Source organism: Buceros rhinoceros, unplaced genomic scaffold, assembly GCF_000710305.1.
Source record: "Buceros rhinoceros silvestris isolate BGI_N320 unplaced genomic scaffold, ASM71030v1 scaffold26, whole genome shotgun sequence".
Lineage (NCBI taxonomy): Eukaryota > Metazoa > Chordata > Aves > Bucerotiformes > Bucerotidae > Buceros > Buceros rhinoceros.
In genome coordinates, this window is record NW_010415591.1 from 19766 (window position 1) to 41091 (window position 21326).

At 36.1% G+C, this 21326-nt stretch overlaps 1 protein-coding gene across 1 annotated transcript in view; it reads right to left on the bottom strand.

The window, feature by feature from the left end:
- Positions 1-17914, bottom strand: part of LOC104494592 (matrix metalloproteinase-16-like) — a 24072-nt gene extending 6158 nt beyond the window's left edge. Inside the window, exons 1-3 of the mRNA XM_010137455.1 lie at positions 17758-17914; positions 8788-8938; positions 2402-2517 (exon numbers count right to left, since the gene is read on the bottom strand). Of these exons, the coding sequence (XP_010135757.1) occupies positions 2402-2517; positions 8788-8938; positions 17758-17860 (370 nt within the window). The 5' untranslated portion in view covers positions 17861-17914. The remainder of the gene's footprint in view (positions 1-2401; positions 2518-8787; positions 8939-17757) is intronic.
- Between the last annotated feature and the right edge of the window lie 3412 nt (positions 17915-21326).

Genomic DNA, 21326 nt, shown 5'->3' on the forward strand with positions numbered 1-21326 from the left:
CAGTAACATGTGGAATAGAAATTAGGAGTGACAGTAAGCACAAGGCAAAAGAGTTCAATGGGCTAATAAAGTAGACTAGCTTTTCTCTTTTTCCTCTCTAAAAAATTCTCCACCATCCACTTTAGCAGAATTTCTAGTTAGGAGATGAGATTTTCTATGCTTCTCTCAAGGCAGAAAGAAAGATTTCTCCAAACTGGAGAACTTTGTGTGTTCTCAGATTCCATGGAGCAACAGAAAGGAAATTTCTTCTTTATATGCTCTGAAGACTATCTATGCCAGCATTAGAAACCAAATCACAGTATGGAAAGTAGCAGGGAGAGTTTCAGATCTGTATCTTCAGACCTGCATCTTACCAAGCTTCTAGGACACTGAGTAATAATGCTGACTAGAGTAGGAAACTTCCTCATCTTTCCCAGGCCCTTACATGAAGAGTACTCTAAATTTTTGTGCGCTGTGAAGGAAACCCTTTTGTGATCAGACTTATTGCAGGTGTTCCAGGTATTTTCATGGTTTACAATAGAAATACAAGAGAAAGAAAATTATTTAAAATGAAATGGATTAACTGGAAGACATGTTTTTAGAGGTTTCCTTAAGAAACTATATACTAAAACTTCCTTTACAACTCTGCTTCTGCCCAAAGAAAGAAAAACCGTTTCAGGCAAAATGTAACTTCTTTACAGCTAAGCTGTAGTACTTATTTGCATCTGCTTTTGTTTCTTTCTCTCCTTATACAAACACTAATGGAGTTGTGAACTGTTTCTGAAGACATCTATTTTCTTGATTTCAAGGTTAATGTCTTAGCCGTCTTCTTGGGAACTTTCTGGTGTAATTTTCAGTCCCTCTTTCTGCCCTGAGGCCCTTCTAGGCTTTCTGAGAAGCCAAGCAATCCCTTCTTTCCCTTCCCCTCCTCCACAGTCTCATGTCATGTTTTACTACCCTCCCCATTCGAAGAGTTAGACAGACTATCAAAGCCACTGGGGTACAAAAGACAAGTGAATTCGATGTAACCAAGAGTCTTGCCTGATTAGGAATGAGTTATCTGCCTCTGCACTACTTTCAAACCCACTGGTCTTAGTGTTACGGTAAGACAATTTTCATTTGTAATGAAAGACACGTCCAAGAGCTCAGTACAGAAAAATTACTACAGAGAATGCAATCAGGGTGAAAAAAAAAACCAAACAACAAACCATACATACATATATATATATATAAAAATCTTTTTGGATGTAGATCTTTAAAAATATGCTTAAAAAGTAATGAAGGGAAGAAAGCTGAATTTGTATCCATTATGTTTGTCTGCACATATATCATGTTTGTGCCTATTTCCACATATATGTATATTTACAAGCCGATAGTTATTCAGTGTGATATATGCAGAATATCATCTTGACTGACATACTTTCCACTTAAAAACAAAACAAAATGAATGAAAACAACACAAAAAAATCCAGTCTAGCCAAAAGATCAGATTCCAGAGAGGGTTTCTGCTTCTGGATAAAACAGAGACAAAGCAAGGTAGCAATTAAACGTATTTCTGAAAAAGAAACCCAAACATTTTCATGTAAATTATTTAATCAAGTTAGAGGTTGAAATTGAAGACTGAAATGGTTTATACAAGAAAAGAAATATTTTTATCTGCTGATTCTAAGGAAATAAAAATAATATGACAATACATACGTGTGCTGCCTGCGAGGCAAACAATAAACTCGGAACCTACTAATAAATAAACCATAAATGCCATACAACAATTCTCCAACAATAAGTGACAACAAATGCATATTTTTATTCCCATCAAAAGGATCTAAAGTCTTAGCACATGAAACCTCTGTTGGCAGCCTGCCAGCAGCCCCTGGGTAGCACTGGATTCTCGTAACATGGATGAGATTTTGGCCAGCTGGGCTTCTACGTTCCTGTATATGATGATGTTTCTGATACAGGTGATAGCGCTTCATACTAACATCCTCATGATCTGCATTTCTGCATCATGGGCTTATGACATCTTTGATTTACATAGATCCCTAGGAATACTTCTGATGAGATAAAGATTTTGTTTCCCTTTTCTAGTTGTTCAGAATGCAAGTAATACCTTCTAAGATGTTTAAACAGCCAATACCTTGATAATTCAGAGATATACTGTGCTTAGGAAGCTTGTTTTAAGAGGTACTATAATTCAACAGAGAACAGAAATAATTAAGTGAATTAAGATACAAGGTAAAAAACGGAAATGACAGTTTATGATACTAAATCCAAAAGATTTTTCTCCAATGTTAAATGATACATGCAAATAAATAGCCATCGTCACAACAGCAAGTTCTATAGCAGGAAATATTCTGTTCATAAATCAAGAATTCCTTCTTAGTTAATGTCAGTAAATCGTTAAAATAGGAATGTGTTTGCATACCATTTTCTTTGTGGACAAAGGCTCCCTGAGGAGATTCTGGGATACCTTTCCAAATTGTGATTGGTTTGGGATAACCAGGGTCCATGGATCTCATTTCTTCACTGTACCTCCAGTACCTGAAGTTATTTTTAAGTAGAAAAAAAAAAAAAAAAAAAAAAAAAAAAAAAAAAAAAAAAAAAAAAAAAATGCAAAAAGCATTTATAAGATAACAGAAGAGTAATTACATATTTTTTCCCTTCTAACATTTGCTACATTCATTAGCCACAAATTGGAATATTTGACTTCTTTTCTTTGAACTTTCTACCAGATTACAAAGAAATCTATGTGCTGACTGGGCAACTGTTTAATGTAAGTAGAAGAAAGTCAACTGAACCAGCATGCATCGCACTTATAATTGTAGCAATTCTGATGCTCAGGACTTCTGCTCAGTGACACAGAGAAAAGCACATATGCAAAAAAGATGCATTAATGTTTTAGATAATATTTAAATCACAAAACTGACTGCAGATTCAGATTAAAATACTTCAAGCAATCTTAATTTAACTCCTTATATGTCTGCGTTACAGTAGCTTTTGATTTCATTATCATTAAATAGATGCAGGGTAATACAAAATTCAACCTGCTTTTATGCCTTTTTACTAGCCAGCCCTTCTCCAATTTAAAAAGCTTGAGCATGAAGGTAACCTGAACATATAAGAAGTATTCACACCTGTGATATTATTCACACTTACAGATAATGTTGATAACTTCTCTGTCCTTATGCAGCTGGCTAAATTGCTATGCATATCTTATAATAAGCTGGTGCTAAGAATTAACATTCTGTATCTCTAATATCTCTGTGTATCCTGATATCAAATTTGGGTGGGTCATTTCATATTTTGATTGGCGCCACTATTTTAGAGCATACCAATTTAAAGCATAGTTTTCTAAAAGAATTTTTTTTCAAACTCAGTTTTATTTATGAGAAAAATTGCATAAAAAGGCAGCCACTCACCATTTCAGGATATCAAGAGCCTGAGAATATATCACTTTCATTGATAATCTGGTCACTGATAAAAACTTGACCCTTTTTCTAATCTGAATTCATCTGACCTCAGCTTTTAGAAATCCTTCTTGTGACGATTTGTGATACATTAAAGAGTCTTTAAGTGGATGACATCTTGTCCCTGGAAAGGTACTTAGACATTCTAATCATTTCACATCTTAAAACCAATAATTTTTAAAACCAACATTGTCTAAACTCCTCTGTATTTCTCCCTGTAGGTCATTTCTCTGGTTTTAAACTTTCAATGAATCTAAAAGGTGGCTGATATCAAGTGGGTTGAGAGTTGGCAAGTTACATTAGAAAACTTCTGTGTTTATTTTTTCTTTCTTATGCATAAATTATTTTTGTAGCCTGATTTCTTAATCTAGTCACATATGCATCAGTAACCAGCCAACAAAGCAATGCTCTTTATTTTTAAATGTAACATATTTCAGAGTTTATGTGGAGAAAGAAACAACATGTGGTGAAAAAAAGCTCTGACATCAATACTATTGCAACCAGTTCCTGCTCATCTTTTGACTCTGTGTTTCTTCATCCTTAGTTTGCAATTACTCTTTTCACATTTGGCTGTCCTATCTTTCTCTCTATTTCTTTATTCTCACTCTTCGCTGAGCTTAATATTCTATTTTCTAATCTCCATTCTTATCTCTATTTCCTCTTTATCAGCTCTCTCACCTTTTCCTCTATCCCTTTTTCTCAGAACCCTGCTTCCTTCCTGCACACTTCCACTACTTCCTTTTTTTCTCTTTCAACCTTTTAACCATTTTGAGCTGCTTCTTTCACTAACCTCTGCATTTTTCCACTAGGCTTTATTATGGAAATTGACAGTCCTATAGAACAACAGTAAATACTGTCATTAAAAATCAAGTCTTTGAGAACACAACCAGGGCACACTCAGGAGTCCCCAAACTGTTGTTTTGTCAGCACTGATGAGAAATCCCATGAGGAAAGGACTGATCACGACACTATCATCTCGGCAATCTGTGCTAGGATAATGGGTACATCTACCAGGTAAGGGAAAATCTAGTCCTGATTTTCCTTGGCATGCGAGATGTTCACAAGCAGACTCCCTGTTGAGTGATTTGAGCTTCACAAACTATATATTGTGTTACTGTATCTCGAAAAGTGCTCTTCAGGGCTTTAGAAAAAGGGGATTTGAAAAATATTTGCTAAATCTTGTTCTCTCCTGTATCTAATCCTATTTACTTAATGATATTCTGAACTACTGGATGATTAAGCATTACAAAGAAAAAAATATTAATTTAAACTCTCAAGCACAGCAACCATTCACACCAGACAAGGGGCATAATCAAGGGCATGTGTCAAGAAGCATAGCAAACCTGTTATCATCTTGTCCTACACTACTCAAATCTGTCAGGAGAGGAATGAGAGAGGGCACAATATTTTCTGTAGTCATATTTTGTCCCCTCTTTATCTTTCACACAGTAATTTGGAAGAATTATCTTCAGTGTTTTAATGGATCATTTCAAATATTGATAATGATGATGCATATATGAGTTGCTTTAGATGTGTAAGTATTAAAATACCATTTACTATTTCGAATTTTAAATGTTCTTACTGCTTTGGGTTCAGTTTGTTGCTTTTTTTTTTTTTTTAATTCTATAGCCAGTATTTCACATAAACACAGAATTGTTTTGGTTGGAAGAGACCTTTAAGATCATCAAGTCCAACAGTTATCCCAGCACTGCCAGGTCACCACTAAATCCTGTCCCTAAGCACCACATCTACATGTCTTTTACATACCCCTAGGGATGGTGACTCCACTATTTCCAAGGGACAGCCTTTTCCAATGCTTCGCAATCCTCTCTGTAAGTAAATTTTTCCTAATATCCAACCTAAGCCTCCCCTGGTGCAACTTGAGGTTGTTTCCTCTCATCATATCACTTGTTACTTGGGAGAAAAGACTGACCCCCACCTCGCTACATTCTCCTTTCAAGTAGTTATAGAGAGTGGTAAGGTCTCCCCTCAGCCTCTTTCTCTCATGGCTAAGGAACCCCAGTTCCCTCAGCTGCTCCTCCTAGGACTTGTGCTCTAGATCCTTCACCAGCTTCATTGCCCTCCTCTAGACACACTCCAGCACCCCAATATCCTTGCAGTGAGGGGGCCCAAAACTGGACACACTGCTCAAGATGTAGCCTCACCAGCATTGAGTACAGGGGGACAATCACTTCCCTGCTCCTGCTGGCCACACTACTGCTGATACAAGCCAGGATGCTGCTGGCTTTCTTGGCCACCTGGGCACACTGCTGGCTCATATTCAGACAGTTTTCAACCAGCACCTCCAGGTCCTTTTCCACTGGGCAGCTTTCCAGCTGCTCTTCCCCAAGCCTGCAACATTACAGGGGGTTGTTGTGGCCCAGGTGCAGGACCCACAACTTGGCTTTGTTGTACTTCATACAATTGGCCTCAGCCCATCAATGCAGCCTGTCCAGATCCCTCTGCAGAGCCTGCCTCAAGCCGATCAACCCTCCTGCCTACCTTGGTGTCATCTGCAAACTTGCTGAGGGTGCACTCAATCCCCTCATCCAGATCATTGATAAAGATATTGAAGAGGACAGGCCCCAACACTGAGCCCTGAGGAACACCACTGGTGACCGGCCGCCAGTTGGATTGAACTCCATTCACCACCACTCTCTGGGCCCGGCCATCCAGCCAGATTTTTATCCATTTATTTGATGCTTTGTATTCTATACTCTAACTTTTTTTATGTATACCACTGTCCTGGGACATTGAACTCAGTCTAGATTCCTCCCTGGAGCTCCTTAACTACAGATTAATGTCAAAACAAAATAATTATACAGGTCCTTGCATTACAGAAGGAGGAACTTTGTTATTTTGATGCTAGTGTGACTTTTTGGTTCCCTTTTATTCCTATCTGCTGCCATCGAGAAGCAGCATTTATGTTATACCTTCTTCAGGAATAGATCCACTCCTGTAACAGACTTATACATACTACCAAAACCAGCAGGAGAATTCAACTCTAACTTTACATTAAGAAAAGAATGTTATGTAAACAATCCACATTGAGAAGCTTAGTGTATATGGGTTTATTCCCGCTGCTGGTCAATATCCTATAATAGCTCAATTATCTCTGCAAGGCTCATGTTTTTTGGTCTTCTAACACACTCTTCTGCATTTTTATCCTGCTGAGCTTTACTGTGCTTGTTAGCTCTAAGTAGCAACTGCTCTGTCAACAGATGTTTACTCTGATAGTTCTTTTTGTCATCTGTTATTACCCATAGTGTTTCGGGAAAGTCTTGACTGTAAGTAACTGCCTGTGCACGGAAATATAAAAGGACACTGCTGAATAAAGTCTCAAGGAAGTAGAGGTCACATAAGATTCCTACTGTACATGCTTTTCCAGGAGTGTGGAGGTGGAAAACTATTACCTGAAAATGAACTTACTTTTTTCAAAAAAATCTACGTAACCATGGGAAGCATATTACTGAGGTGGGTTTCTCCTTCACTGTAGAAATTGATTGCTTTAAATGATACCTAGCTTTCAAACACCACAAAAATGTTACTTAATCATCTACTTTCCTCATCATGAGAGTTGGAAATACAAATTTTGTAGTCACATAGTACCCCTGAAAGAACTGAATCGGACAATGTGACTCATTTCTGAAAGAACCTCATAAACTGCCAGGCAAAGAAACACGGCATTGAGTGTTTCACATCCCCTATAATGCCTCTGGAAAGCCACCTGTCTGATTAACACCAGAAGATCTGCTAACCGTCCCGGACCTGCCAAAACAAAACCCCTACATACTATGGGAGGAGGTCAGGTCCTCATAGTACACACAGAGACATGGCTGGGGAAGATGACTGCATTGCTCCTCCTATGGGAAAAGGCAAATCCATTCATGGGATTGTCTTCACTCAAGGACTTGGGTGTATTTGGTGGGTAATGCAGAAGGCTCTCTTGAGAACCCACCTGCAGTACTGTGTTCAGCTCTGGGTCCCCCAGCCTAAGAAAGTCATGGACCTGTTGGGGAGAGTCCAGAGGAGGGCCACAAAAATGATCAGAGGGCCGGAACTCCTCTCCTAGGAATAAAAGCTGAGAGAGTTGGGGCTGTTCAGCCTGGAAAAGAGAAGGCACCAGGGAGACTTGGTAGTCTTACAGTAACTTTCCAGTACTTAAAGGAGGCCTACAGGAAAGATCAGGGACTCTATCAAAGAGTGTAGTGATAGAACAAGGGATAATGTTTTTTAACTAAAAGTGGGTACATTTAGATTAGATATAAGGAAGAAATTCTTTACTGTAAGGGTGGTGAAACATCAGAACAGGTTGCCCACTCCCTGGAAGTCCCTGGCCAGGTTGGATAGGACATTGAGCAACCTGATCTAGTGGAAGGTGTCCTTACCCATGGTAGGGGGGTTGGAACTAGATAATCTTTAAGGTCCCTTCTAACCTAAACCTTTCTATAATTCTATGAATACCATTAGTGTTTCAGAATCCTAAGTACCACACAGTAACATAAGTGGTCATCATACTTTGAAAAATACTAATACAAAATTACAGTTATTAATAAAGAATAATTTCTCTCTGATCACTCAATTTGCACAGTGATACATCAGTCAACAAGCATAGTAACATCCTGAAAAACTGTAAAATCCACCATTCAGATAACTTGCAAGGTTTCAAAAATTAATGAGTTTTCTTGACATATCTATAAAGCAGAAAAAATTCTTTCCCTTATTTTTACAGACAGAGAAATGAAGACTCAGAGACACTAAGCGGCTAGTGCAAGTCTCTTTCAGGACCAGAAAATAAATCAGATTTTACAAATTTTTTTGGTTCTTCATAAATCATAATAATAAGTATCCCTTCTGAAGGGAACTGTAAGATTTATTTTACAATAATTCCTAGGGAACTGCTCATATTGTTCTCTAGCTTCCTGGTTTAGCCGTCATTTTCCTTTCTTACCTCATTTTTAAATAGTAGCAGGGAAGTCATTTTCACTGACCTTAAAAAGCTTTGGATTATGCCTTGCCTGTTTATGTGCTAGGGTTTAGAAATGTGGATAAAAAGGAACAGGTAAGAGTGTACATAACTACATTACATTACTTTGAATATTTAAGACTCAATTTGCTACACCTGTGATGTGCCTGTTGACTTCTAAATCATAACTTTTCCATTAGATATACATATACTCATTTCAGTATATTCACACAAATATAATTTAGGTTGCAAGAAATGCGAAAACAGGAGGAGTTAATTTCATCCACAGAAAATGAACTGTTTTATTTTGAGACGAAAAGATTAACATGCTTAGCAGATATCCACAAAAATGTTTCCTTGCAGAATTCTTATACCAACCTATCTCCTTTGAAGAAGTAGGTTTTCCCAACGTCTTCCCACCAAATTGCAGAATCGATGCCATGGGAAGGAATTCCACTTCCAAGTGTTATTAAATCATGAGGGTAACCTGGCTGGAGAGTAGTGTCCTTGAAAACCCAGAACTTGTTACCTGTACAAAAGCATATACATACACATATATATAAGTGTGTTAGTCTTCACTGCTCTCAGTATTAACATTAATAGATTCCTAAGAAATAAGGATACTTCCAAAGGGCTGTAGTTGTTCTGCCAAACACATTGAAATGAAACATATTCTATCGCTGCAGATAATGCACAATTAAATATGCCTTACAGTTACCTTGCATTTATAAAGCACCTTTCATTCAAGAAGCCCACAGAATATTTTTATATCAACTATAAAGGGATCAAACACAGAATGAAAACGAAGGCTCTGTGGTTGATAATGTAATACATTTCCAGCAATACTATACAACAGTTTTACATTTTGAGAGGAAAGAAGAGTGAATTTTAAGATGAAATGAAGAAAGAAAACAAAACAAAAACCCCCACAAAACAAAACAAAAAAAATTCTTATCCTCACAGAGACCATGTACTTTTATTGCTCTGTACTCTCCTCCTCAAGAAGTTAAATTACTTACAAAGGATGCATAGGTTATTTCCGAAAGGACCATAGAATTTAAATGCTTTTAAAATCGTATTTTCTTTAGTGTGGCCTAAAGACAGCAAAGTGAGGCTCTAAAGTCTCACAGGTGAAAACCTTGTGTTTCTGAATTAAATGGGGAGGTCCATTTTAACTTCAGTCCAGTTTAACCTTTGCTTATGGGTGGTGAATCATTCAAAACCACCCAACAGACTTATTACATGCTGATAATAGAAGGTAGTTGTATGACTCTAGCTGATGTTAGCACAGTGCCTACACAAACGTCAGCTTACTTAAACTGTAAATAAGTTTATAAACTGTTTTAAATATGAATAATAGCGTAGTCGCTCCTGGACAGCAATGCTCAATGGTCGAACTCCCACTGTTGCAGTTACAAGCTAAATATATGGTCTATATAGGGGTATGCATGTCTACAGAAGCAGCAGTTGCACCAGCGTTTTGTAGTACGGCCCTCCTGTACCTATTCTGGGAAAGAATGCTTCCTGTGCTCTCTGTTGTAACTGGACAGCTTATCTCACCAGCCCACAACTCCAGTTTCCCAGCTTCATTCTGCTGTATCTTCCTAGTCAAGCTCTTCTTCCTCACTGAATGCTTCAACGATTGTCTCACCTGGTTTACCATCTCATATTAAGCCTGTAGTCTAACACTTTCCCCAATAATTGTGTTGTCCTCCAGACTCTTCACTAAGGTCTTATAAATATACTGTGCCTCCTGTCCTATTCTTGCAACTGTCTTATCATTTTCAGATTTTTGTCTTCTTCTGATTCTTCTTGAAAATATACTTCTCACCTCTGTCTTTTCAGTAGAGACTTCTCTTTCAAACACAGACAGCTTTGGCTGAAAAAAGGGAACAAAGATCCTCATATGCCCTGTAGAACTAGGCAAAAGGGAGCATAATTTGCATATTAGTAATTATCTGAAGAGCTTGCTTTGAGGCCTTTTTTCTCTAAGCATTACATCATGTAGACCACAGGGACTACAGGCTCCATTGTGTAGGAATCATGTGTTTATTTTCTTTTCAAAGCACTACCTTCACCTGTGTATCCAAAAAGCATTGCTAGTTTTAGTAGTAATAACACTGAAGGACAAGATAGTCTTTGACATCATGTAGACCTTCTGAGTTACATCACAGAAAGATCTAGAGAAGATCCATATATAGCATACTGTATTGGCCTACAGGATACTTCACTTCCATCTATCCATTGTTATTTTAGGATGATGATTTTTAAAATATAAATGAAAAAGTATTTTTTTAAATATAAGTTTGAAAGCATATTTTGCTCAAACACGTTTAGAAAGACATCCTAAGAGACAAAAATCATGGCTGTTCATTTTAGCCATTTGACATACCTGTAAGGCTAGGCAGGCTGCTACACAGAGTTAGGATCTTAAGGCACTGTGCTGTATAAATATTTTATAAGAAAATAAAATATTACCCCAAAGATCTAGGATCTAGGTATATGCCAGACTCACAAAGAGAGAAAAATCCAGAGAGCTGTTTCACAGTTGGTTTTACACTTTAGCTGTTCCTCAGTGGTATTGTGTTTGTTTAAAAGGAGGGTTTTTTGTTTTAATCTCCTCATTTGTATTGCAGTGATTTAAAGCATATTTTCATTTTATCACAGTTTTAATTAGGAGAGGGGATAGAGCTTCAGTTCTTCCATTGCTAGGTTTCCAGAGTAAATTTTTTTATGAGCTTGTTTACAGCTGATTGTCACCCACTTCCAAGCACTTCCAAGACTCTACAGTTTGCTCAACAGATCATCTTCTTGCCTCTGCCATTTGAAGGAAGAAAAGGTTCAAAGAATGAGTATGTACAGAGCCATTTGAAGTACTGAAAACAAAAGAGACACAGGGACCTATGGAGAAGAGTCATAGAAAGCTGAGGTCTATGTTGACGTGGGATGAAGGTCTGTGCTAATCTGATGTTCACCTTTGCTGAGAATCCTTACAAAATTCACTTACAGGATTCAAACATAACAGAGGTGAGCATCTTCAGTCATCTGCCATCTCTCCTCCCATGTGCTTTATCCTTTTGCCAGGTCACGTGATCAGATACAGAAGGCTTCAGATGGTAATGGTAATTTCAAATGCAATGATAAGTCATGTGTTTTGGACCTTACTAGTTGGTACTTATGGTGTGAACAACAGATGGCATCCAGTGAATGATACCGAGCCAGCTCATTTCTCTTTCAGAAGATCATTCAAATGACAGCTGTTGCACAGAGTTGAGAGGCATATGCTGTGATGTGCGCCATTACGTTTCTCTGTGCCTCACAAGTAACAGAAATTGTTAGGAAGAGATCATACCCAATGAGTCAAATTTAGCTATTAACAAGATCGGGTCATACCAAAGTAAACAAGGGTTGAGGCCACACCATTTTAAGTGACAGCACCACAGAGCCAGGTATTTGTTACATATTCAGACATACTGAAGTAGACGGAAACTGTAGATATGGGAACACAAGACTTAAGAAACTAAATTCTTCTTCATGTAATTTCTTACTAAGAAGCAAGTTCTTCCTGGGTAAATAGAGAAAAGGTAAATTTAACTGTGTTTTATGGAGACAGTAGGGCACTGAGAGCTCTAACACACGTGGGCAAGACTTCTATTGATTCTAACTAGAGGGAATTTTACTTAACATTTGCTTTGGAAGGCATGTTTAGTCTGCTACAACTGTGTTGACTGTTAATGGGAAGGACTGTATATACAAAATCCAAATGTTCCATCTGGCTGACAGTTTTCACACTGGGGTGTTTTCTTGTTGCTGTTGTTGTTTTTTGTTCGTTTCAGGGGGCTTTAAGTGGTATGTTGCTGGTTATATTGTTTTGGTTTATTTTTCTGTTTAGCTTCTGTCCCTTGGCTGGAGGAAAGTGGGGGGCTGCTGAGCAGAGGAATTCTGAAAAGTCAGAAAAAATAAGAAGCTTTCAAATTCAGAATGAAACATTAAAAGGAGTTAAAGCTAAGAATCAAGACAAAAGATGCCTGTCTGTAATGAGAATTAGCTCCTTTTATTTCTAGCATATTTACTTATCTTAAAATGTGTTAAAAATTAATGCTTAAATCAATATTCATTCATTTCATACTCTACTTCCACTAGTAAATAGCCAATACTCTTCATTAATTTTAATTATAACAGAAATAAATAATATGCAAGAAAATCAGAATAGTTACAGTTTGATCTTTCTTAAAGAATAACTAAAGCTTGTTCAGAGTCCTAACCTCTGCCCTTGGCAGAAACCACCACTGTATTTATTTTACAAAGTTGTTTTTTAAGGTCTGGTTGGTGGGTTTGTTACTCTCACAGAGAATAAAGCACCACATGTTTCATGAAGTCTGGCCAAACTTCAGAATGTTTAATGTCTCTGCTTTTATTACCTAATGTAAGAACTAAGATAATAACCATCAGAATGGTAAGGTCACAAGCTGAGAATGAAGCAAGTGATAAAAAAGTCAAAATGTCATACTTTTTGCAATAACACTTTGTTAAATACAATCACTGTAGGGCAACAATTGAGAAGGATGAACTGTGACTGCAATTATCTTTGACATTCTAAAAAAAAAAACCTACTGGAAATAAAGAGTGTTGTCTATGCTTCACGTAAAACATCAAATATTTAACTCCAAATATTCTTCAGACTACTTAACTACCTACTGACAACTGCAAAGGACTATGCGGTTTTTAGCACTGTAGTTCTTCCTTTGTAGAATGAGAATGATGAATAGCTCCTGGCTTGTCAGCAACCAAGCTTTTTGTTCATGTTATATGCAAATATGAAATGTCTGTAGTGCAAGATCTGTGTGGGATATAGCATATAATCCCTGTAAGTGTTACAGTGATGAGACAAATTCTCAAAACTTTTAGGATTTATATTCAGTTGAAACCAGTTAAAAATTTTATATTTAATTCTGAAGGGTTTTTTTCTCTAGTCACCCTTGCTCTTAATTTTGGTCTTACAAGCCAGGAGCACGTGTCTTCAGATGGGTATCCCCAAATTACTATTCATCCTTCCTTTTTTCTGATTTTCTATTTCTCATGTTAAGTTTCTGTCACTTATTTGCTCCATAAATCTATTTTTCAATATAAAACTCTCAAGCAGTGGGATAAGTGGAGCTGAATGTTAGGATGGTGGCACTCATAGTATGACTTTTATGGCAGGAAACTATTTCTACATTTTGTTTTACATGTCACTTATTTGCTCCATAAATCTATTTTTCAATATAAAACTCTCAAGCAGTGGGATAAGTGGAGCTGAATGTTAGGATGGTGGCACTCATAGTATGACTTTTATGGCAGCAATCTATTGCTACATTTGGTTTACCATAACATTCAACAGCACAGATGGCTTGACAATTTCATTTTTAGCACCATATAAATTCCCATAGGTACACAGAATAAATTTTACTGTTCAAATTTCCTTATTGAAAACAAAAAGTTTCATTCTGGTTCCATCTTCTTATTATCATTCAGCACAGACACCAGCAGTGAATAATAACAAGAATGTAAACATCTGGTTTTTATAAGCAGCCATTTACTATATTGCTATGTACTTTATGAGCATTATGAGGCACAAAGAGGCAAGCAAAGTATCTTAAGCCACCTGAAATGAGCAAGCCTCACTGCACTGCAAGCACACTGCTGAATTTTTACAATTGTTTTTCCTTGTGTAAAAAAAAAAAATGCAAAATTAAAAAAAAAGAAATAAAAGTTAAAATGGTAATTTTTTTAAAGAAATCTAAACCAATGAAATTTCAAAACGAAATAAGACGCTTGATCCAACAGTCTTGAACTTGATTCAGCTCAGTTTTCTGTAGACATCTAACATATTATGCATGATCTCACAGGCTCCTCAAATATTTTCAGGACAGTAATGTCAAATAGATATAAATATACTGATAGATCTTAATAGCACAATAATAACTACAAGAATAACTACTATTTCTCATAGCAAAAACATAAGTTGTAAAAATGTTTCAAAGGTTCATAAACAAACATTCCATCCTGAGCTGCCATCTTATGCATATGAATATGGCTCATATTTTACAACTTAGCACCCATTTTAAATAAAAAAAGTTAGTTTTTAAGTACTTTTATAACTTTACTAATCTGTATTTCTAATCCTGTAAAGAAGTCTACTAATATAATCAATCCATCCATATATACAAATGGAGGAAAAATCTAATGCTAATTAAAAAATTAATAAAAATCTAAATCTGGTTTATGATTTAAATAAACTGTTTCAAATTTTATGTTTGCTGTCCTGAAAGACAAGAATTGAAACAAATAAAATACAGCACAGAGTATTGAAAATAAACTGATTCGTGGATTTCTAAAGAGATAAACAGAATGTTTCAATCCAGGATGGTTCACAAGGTCTACCCTGAGTGCATCTTAAAAATGTCGCTGGCCTAACAGAATACTGTTTATCCTAAACTTATAACAACGTAGACATGTAAGGAGAAGCAAAGTGGCATTTACTCAATAGCAATCAAAGATGATTAAATTGGCTTATTCCTTTCTTCACCTTCCTCAGAAAGTAGAGATACTGTTCCATAAGTATGACAGGAGGAGTGAAAAACCAGTCAGTCACAAAGGACCCTGTTTCACCTAGTGAGTAAGACTCCAAAGTGAGTGAAAGAGAGCAATGGAGAGATGGAAGGTGTGCCTGGAACCTTCCTTTGAGCATCTGCAGAAGCAGCAGCAGCTGTTCTGAAGGTAGGATGTTTTACACACTGACCTGTTTCTCCAGCACACACCAGACATTCAGACTCTATACCCTACAGGACATTGGATGTTACTGTCTGGAGACTTTACTTAAAAATCTGTAAGTATATGCTGTCTTCACTTAATCACCACACTCTTCTGCTGTGAAGAATTGACCAGTTTTAAAATAAAGTGATTTGGGAAATGTTTTCTGAGAGAAGTGCATAGTGTCATTACTCCAGTCCAAGCTCTGTGATGTCACTCACTCCATCTTTTTTATTTTTTTCTCTGAATAACAGACATAAATGTTGGCTTAGTTATGTCTTTGTGAACACATTTCTATCCCAGATTTCAGATTTAAAGCTTCTTCTAGATTTTACTTGGTTTGAGCAGTTTTGGATTAGTAAAGCCCATTGTGTGGATAACATGTTCTACTTGCTCATCATCTTAGCAGCAATAAACTTGTCTATTTCTTGCATCATTAGGAAGAATCCTCTTTTCCCAGGAAGATATTTTGTGAGAGAACGGAATAAACAAGACAATGATAGTTACCTACAATCTATTTATATAGACTTCCACAATCATCTTCCACAAGGCAGCTGAGATCCTTGGTTAATAGGAATTTTCAGGGACACACATACAAAAGACTCAGATGAACCAGTTGGTTCTGTGGCAGTAAAAAAAATATGAATTACACTGATAGAAAAACTGGAAATCATTGAGATGTGGCAGAGAAGCAAAAATTCAGAAAAATTGCACAAGGAAATACAAGTGCTTTTGACCTTGGCAAATGAAGGGACAATACAAATGTCTCTGGAAAAATAATGGAAGAAACTCTGAAAAGAAAGCGGGTGAAAAAATACCTGCACAAGGAAATCTAAGTATCAAATGGTATCAGATAGATAGACAGAACTAGCTGGTCTGAAATCAGAGAGTATGAGCTGGGATGATGAGGAAGAAAAAGAACACAATATACTGACAATATACTAGGAGCACAAACCTGCCGCTTCTGCTTGCTTTAATTAACCCTGATTACTTAATTTCCCAGGCAGAAAATAGACAGGTTCCTGTCTTTCTTCTGTTTTTCATTATCTATAACCTACAGACTACTGGAACAACCCATTCCTCTAACAGGAAGTCAGTCAGCGTTGGGTGAGGAGTTAAATAATGATAAAACATATCTTGAGGTCACTGGGAAGCAAAAGAAAGCAGGTATAAGACTAAGCTTGATCATTTCTGTCTGAAGCTCAGGTAATGGATCCCAGAATTTTTGAGGTAGAGGACTAGAGTGCACAAGGTAGCTCCTATGCTCTGTATAGCAATGATGAGCAAAGGAATATCTACAGAATAATATTTATATCCTCCCTTGCCCCATGGACACAAAAATCAAGCAGAGGGTTGGAGATTTGGAGGCACATTGATCATGATACCCAATCTTACCAGCTTCCTAGAGATTATGACATGAAATCTATTTTATGGCAACAGAAGTAAAAGCATATGCTGTATTAGTCATGCAAATAGAAAATATACTATATGGAATGGAACGTAATTTTCCTCATGATTCACACAAAAATATGATTTTCCTGTAAGTAAAACATAAACTTCATCTTCATTGTACTGCTATGCAGTGTTTCTGCATGTTATTAAACATTTTCCATTTAGCATTCCCAAGATGATAATGTTTCTATAGTGAATGAAATATTATTTCTATCTCCCCATTTATGATTCCACTTGTAAAAAATAATTCATTTTTGATATAACTGGAAAAAATTCTACTTTTATTTGGTACTAAATGAATCACTCACAACACTAACTAGATGATTAATTTTTCACATATCTAACTCTACAGTTTCTTCTTTCTTCTCCCAGATTATTATCTTATACAACATACTCTTCTCGGATTTCACTCTTCGGTTGCTAAATGGGTGTTTACCTAACATATAGGGTACTTTTTTCATTTATATTAGACGCATGTTCACGAACCTTGGTTTTGAAGAACGGCTGATACCTGGAGTGAAACTTTGAAAGAATGATTAGGAACAATTCAATCCATATAATGTATTTTCTGCAGTCTATGCTTCTTTAAAAGCACTAAATACAGATTTATGAAAAAAATATTTATTTTTTCCACCTGAAATTCCTATCATTGTAGTTCTCACATGAAATAAGTACAGTGAATTACAGTGAGATATACATAGCCCAAATGCCATTTAAATATATGCAAATTTCATTTGAAAAAAAGAAGAATAGCAGAGAACCACAAAAAAAAAAAGGAATTGTGATTGTGTTCATTCTTGCTTACTAATCCACATTTTTCAAAAAGGATTTCACAGTAGATCAGTGTATTACTATTTCTCTTATTTATACTTCAAAATCTTTTCCTTAATATTCAAGACTAAATGATCTAAAACTCTGAAGTGTAATCATAAATTAAAGCTGAAGTTGCCAAAATGAGAAAATATCTCATATACCCTTTATTTAGCTACCAATTTGCAACATGATTTATAAATCATTAGTAAAAATCAGCAATATGTTTTCCAAGAAATCATCACAGTTCAAATAATTAAAAAAAAAAAAATCTTACTTTTCTTCTTTTCTTACCTTTAAAGAAGACAAAATTCCCTTCACTGTTTTCATAAACTGCATCAATGCTGGGAGGCAGTCCCCTCCAGAAGTACGTAATCTGCATGGGGTATCCATCCATCACCCTGTTGTTTCTGACTCGCCAAAACCACTGATCCTGGAAACCAAATATACGTCTCTTACTATGCTTTGAGGCATTTATACGTGATCAGTTACTGTCCTGAAAACACTGAACAGCCTATCTTCCATTTTAGAGCACGACCTTTCACTGCATATGAATTAATGTCTGCATTTGAGTCACATCCACACATCACAAATGTGTCAGAACTAGTTTTTCCTTGAGGCAGGGATAAGCTACCCATGTGAACTGTGTGTTTGGTGTAGATAGTCTTTGCCAGAACATTCAGCGTCTGTATGGGATGATGTAGCTTTCTCAACATCATTCCTGTAAGGGGCCCAACTTAAAATTTGTGGGCTGACTACAAGTGCTTTTAGATCGAACTGCATGCCTATGTGCAAGCCTAACATAATGGGACCACAGATAGGCTGTGAAGATCAACTAATTCTGCAAGCCATTTTTTTTGCAATGGCTGCTAACAGGGAAAGGTTGATAGACAGAGCTGTAACATTACTACATCAGTCTGGTAAGAACTATATTTTCATGACAACTTTACTGTAGTGAAGATTTCAGCCTTTCTGTGGTTAATATTATAGCTAGTTATAGGTGCTAAATCCAGTGTCCTGGTAAATCTGTTAGATTGTTACCATTTAAAATATGGGATATGCTATTGCTTTAAGTGAGAGTCATACAGAAGTTGCATTGTTGAGGAACAAAGAATGTTCAAGCTGAGAAACGAGTACGTGACACATTAGGTGGGTGTTGATAAAGATGTGGCTGTTGTACCTCTTCACTTTTATAACAACAGTCCCAGTTCATCCCATATTAGACATGAAGGATGGGTTAAGCAAGTATTTAAGTTTTTAAAAACATTTGCACTTTTTTACAGCAGTAATATTACATAAAACAAAACCTCTTAAATGACAAAGGAAGTGCTATTCTGTCAGATATCTATCACAGTTCTGCATGGCAGATAAGCCTTCTTCCTGTATAGTTCAACTTGCCAACAAAAGAGATCCGTGCTGTTATGAGAACTGGCACAGCTTAGACAGAAGATTAATAATTTGCAAGAGCAGGCCTATGATGAACTGTATTCATCATTCTTCCAAACCATCACAGCTCTCTGTGTTTATCTTTCCAATGACTCAACAATTTATAAATCTCCACAAAAAATATTAGCCGTACAAATATAAAACAGCTCAATATACACGCAGACATCTTAATCATGCACATAAATAAGTCTAAAATTGAAAGATTTGTTTTGAGTCTCAGAATTCTAAGAAGTTCAGTATTAAAAAAAATCTCAAATAGCTTACACCACCTGAAAAATATTATATTGAAAACTTGCAATTGTCTAGAAATACTATTATTATTAAAATCCCTCATGGTTTTTCATGTCTAGCTATTTAATTGCTAGTGTAACACAGTTGAAACAATCTGATTAGATTCCTATTTTCAGCTTTCCTTTTTTTTTATTGTAAGATATAATATAATATTTAAGAAAGGTCACCAAAGCAACTTTTTATGATTAATTGACCAAATTCCAGTAAAAGAACTGGCAAAAGTGGGGGAATACAACTTAGAGATACAAGCATTTAGGAAGGCCTGACTGCAGCATGTGTTCTGAATGTTGGAACCGATAGTGTCAACCTCTGTTATTTTATTATAGCATGCAGATAAGACAAGAGGGCTTTGCAAAATTAAAATTTTGGGGAATATCATCACTGACATTTGGAAGTACTTTTTCACTGAAACAATAACAAATGCTCGAAGTGGATTTTCAGGTCAGATTTTTTAGGTATCATCAATCTAGGAGTAACATAGGGATGAAAGTGTAATGACAAGTCTCAATAGACCAAACAGTTCTTTGTCCTCCTCAAATTTCTGTAAAACCCTAAAAAGCCAGTCAGAGATCAGCCATTAAAGTTTAAAAAAAAGACAAACAAATAGCAAGCTGCATTGATTCAAAACTGCAGTGTTTGTGGTATCTGTTACTATCTTCAGTACAATGGAGTATTTCCATCTTGTCTTTCTTCACTCCAAGACAGAGATAACCCTTTTTATTTGTCTGAATTTCATTGCAAAACCACATCTTAGAAAACATTTAGTTGCAAGAAGGAACATATCTAGCTCTGATAAAATGTCCACCAGCTCAGAAAGACATTGATCAAGTTGTGGGTACAAAATAAGAACGGTATTTAAAGACGAACAAAGGCTGCCTACTTAGCTGAATACAAAAGGACATTAAGTACACACATAATCACTTCACCAAATAAAGGTCATAAATGAAATGTTCAGGCTTTCCCAATACAACGTGCATACTCTGGAAAGTCTGGACATCTGCACTACAGACAAAGTTTATTATATTTAAGGTTAGCTAATGAATCAACTTTCAGCTAGTGCACCAAAGCAGTAAACCTTGCAAATCACATTAATGTGTTACAAGAGAAGGATTTCTGTAGTTTTAATGACAGGAATACTTTTATTTTGATCAGACTTAAACTACATTGTTAAATATCTAATAAATTCCATTGACTATTTAAAAACAAAAAAACCCCCAAACCAAAACAAAACTAAAAACCAAAAAAAAAAAAAATCATACAACAAAAAATTCCGACCAAATCGACCCCACAAATAAACCAAAAATAAACCAAACACCAAAATTTAAATAGTCATGGCTACACTTAATGGATCACAAGCTTCCAGGCATTAAGACAGATGGTCAGAGTAGCATGCAGTCATTTTAGTTTGGGCAGTACTACACCGCTGATTGTCCAGTACTATCGCATCAAGGTGATTACTGGTATAGTATCAAAGTGTCAGCAGAATTACCTCAGTGAAGAGACTAAACATGCATTCTTGAAAGAATCTGACTGTAATAAACACAGATTTCATGGTGCAACAAAATCTGTAAAATCAACAAATCAAGGAAGATCCTCTTCTTGAGAACGAGTGATATTTCAGCCTTAGTGATTTGTGGAATATATTCGTATTAGCTCCTTTTGATAACAAGATCGATAAAATCATGGTCTGCATATTTGGTGTTGAGTTGTATGTCAAACTGTGTGTTTCATATTTAATATTAGCAATTTGCAGCACAGCAGTGAGACTATTTTTTGCTCAAATTTCTTAGCAAACCAGTAATTTGCCCTGCTATACCACAATTAAAATAATAAAAAATAGAAACACAAATATGAATATAAATGCTAGCTTCTAAACTATGTACCCATAAGCTTTCAACAATAAATAATTCAAGGTATCTGACAAGAAAGTAACTCAGCAGGGTGTTACTGTGTATACATGTCCAAACAGGCCTTTTCACACAGGACTGATTATAGAAGATCCCCACTCTATTGTATAGTCATTTTAGAGATACTTCTAATAGAAATGGTATAATGAAAAATCATGAATCTTCAAGATCTTTTCTTTTTTTAAATCTGTACCTTGTTACCTCCCAAATTCTACAAAG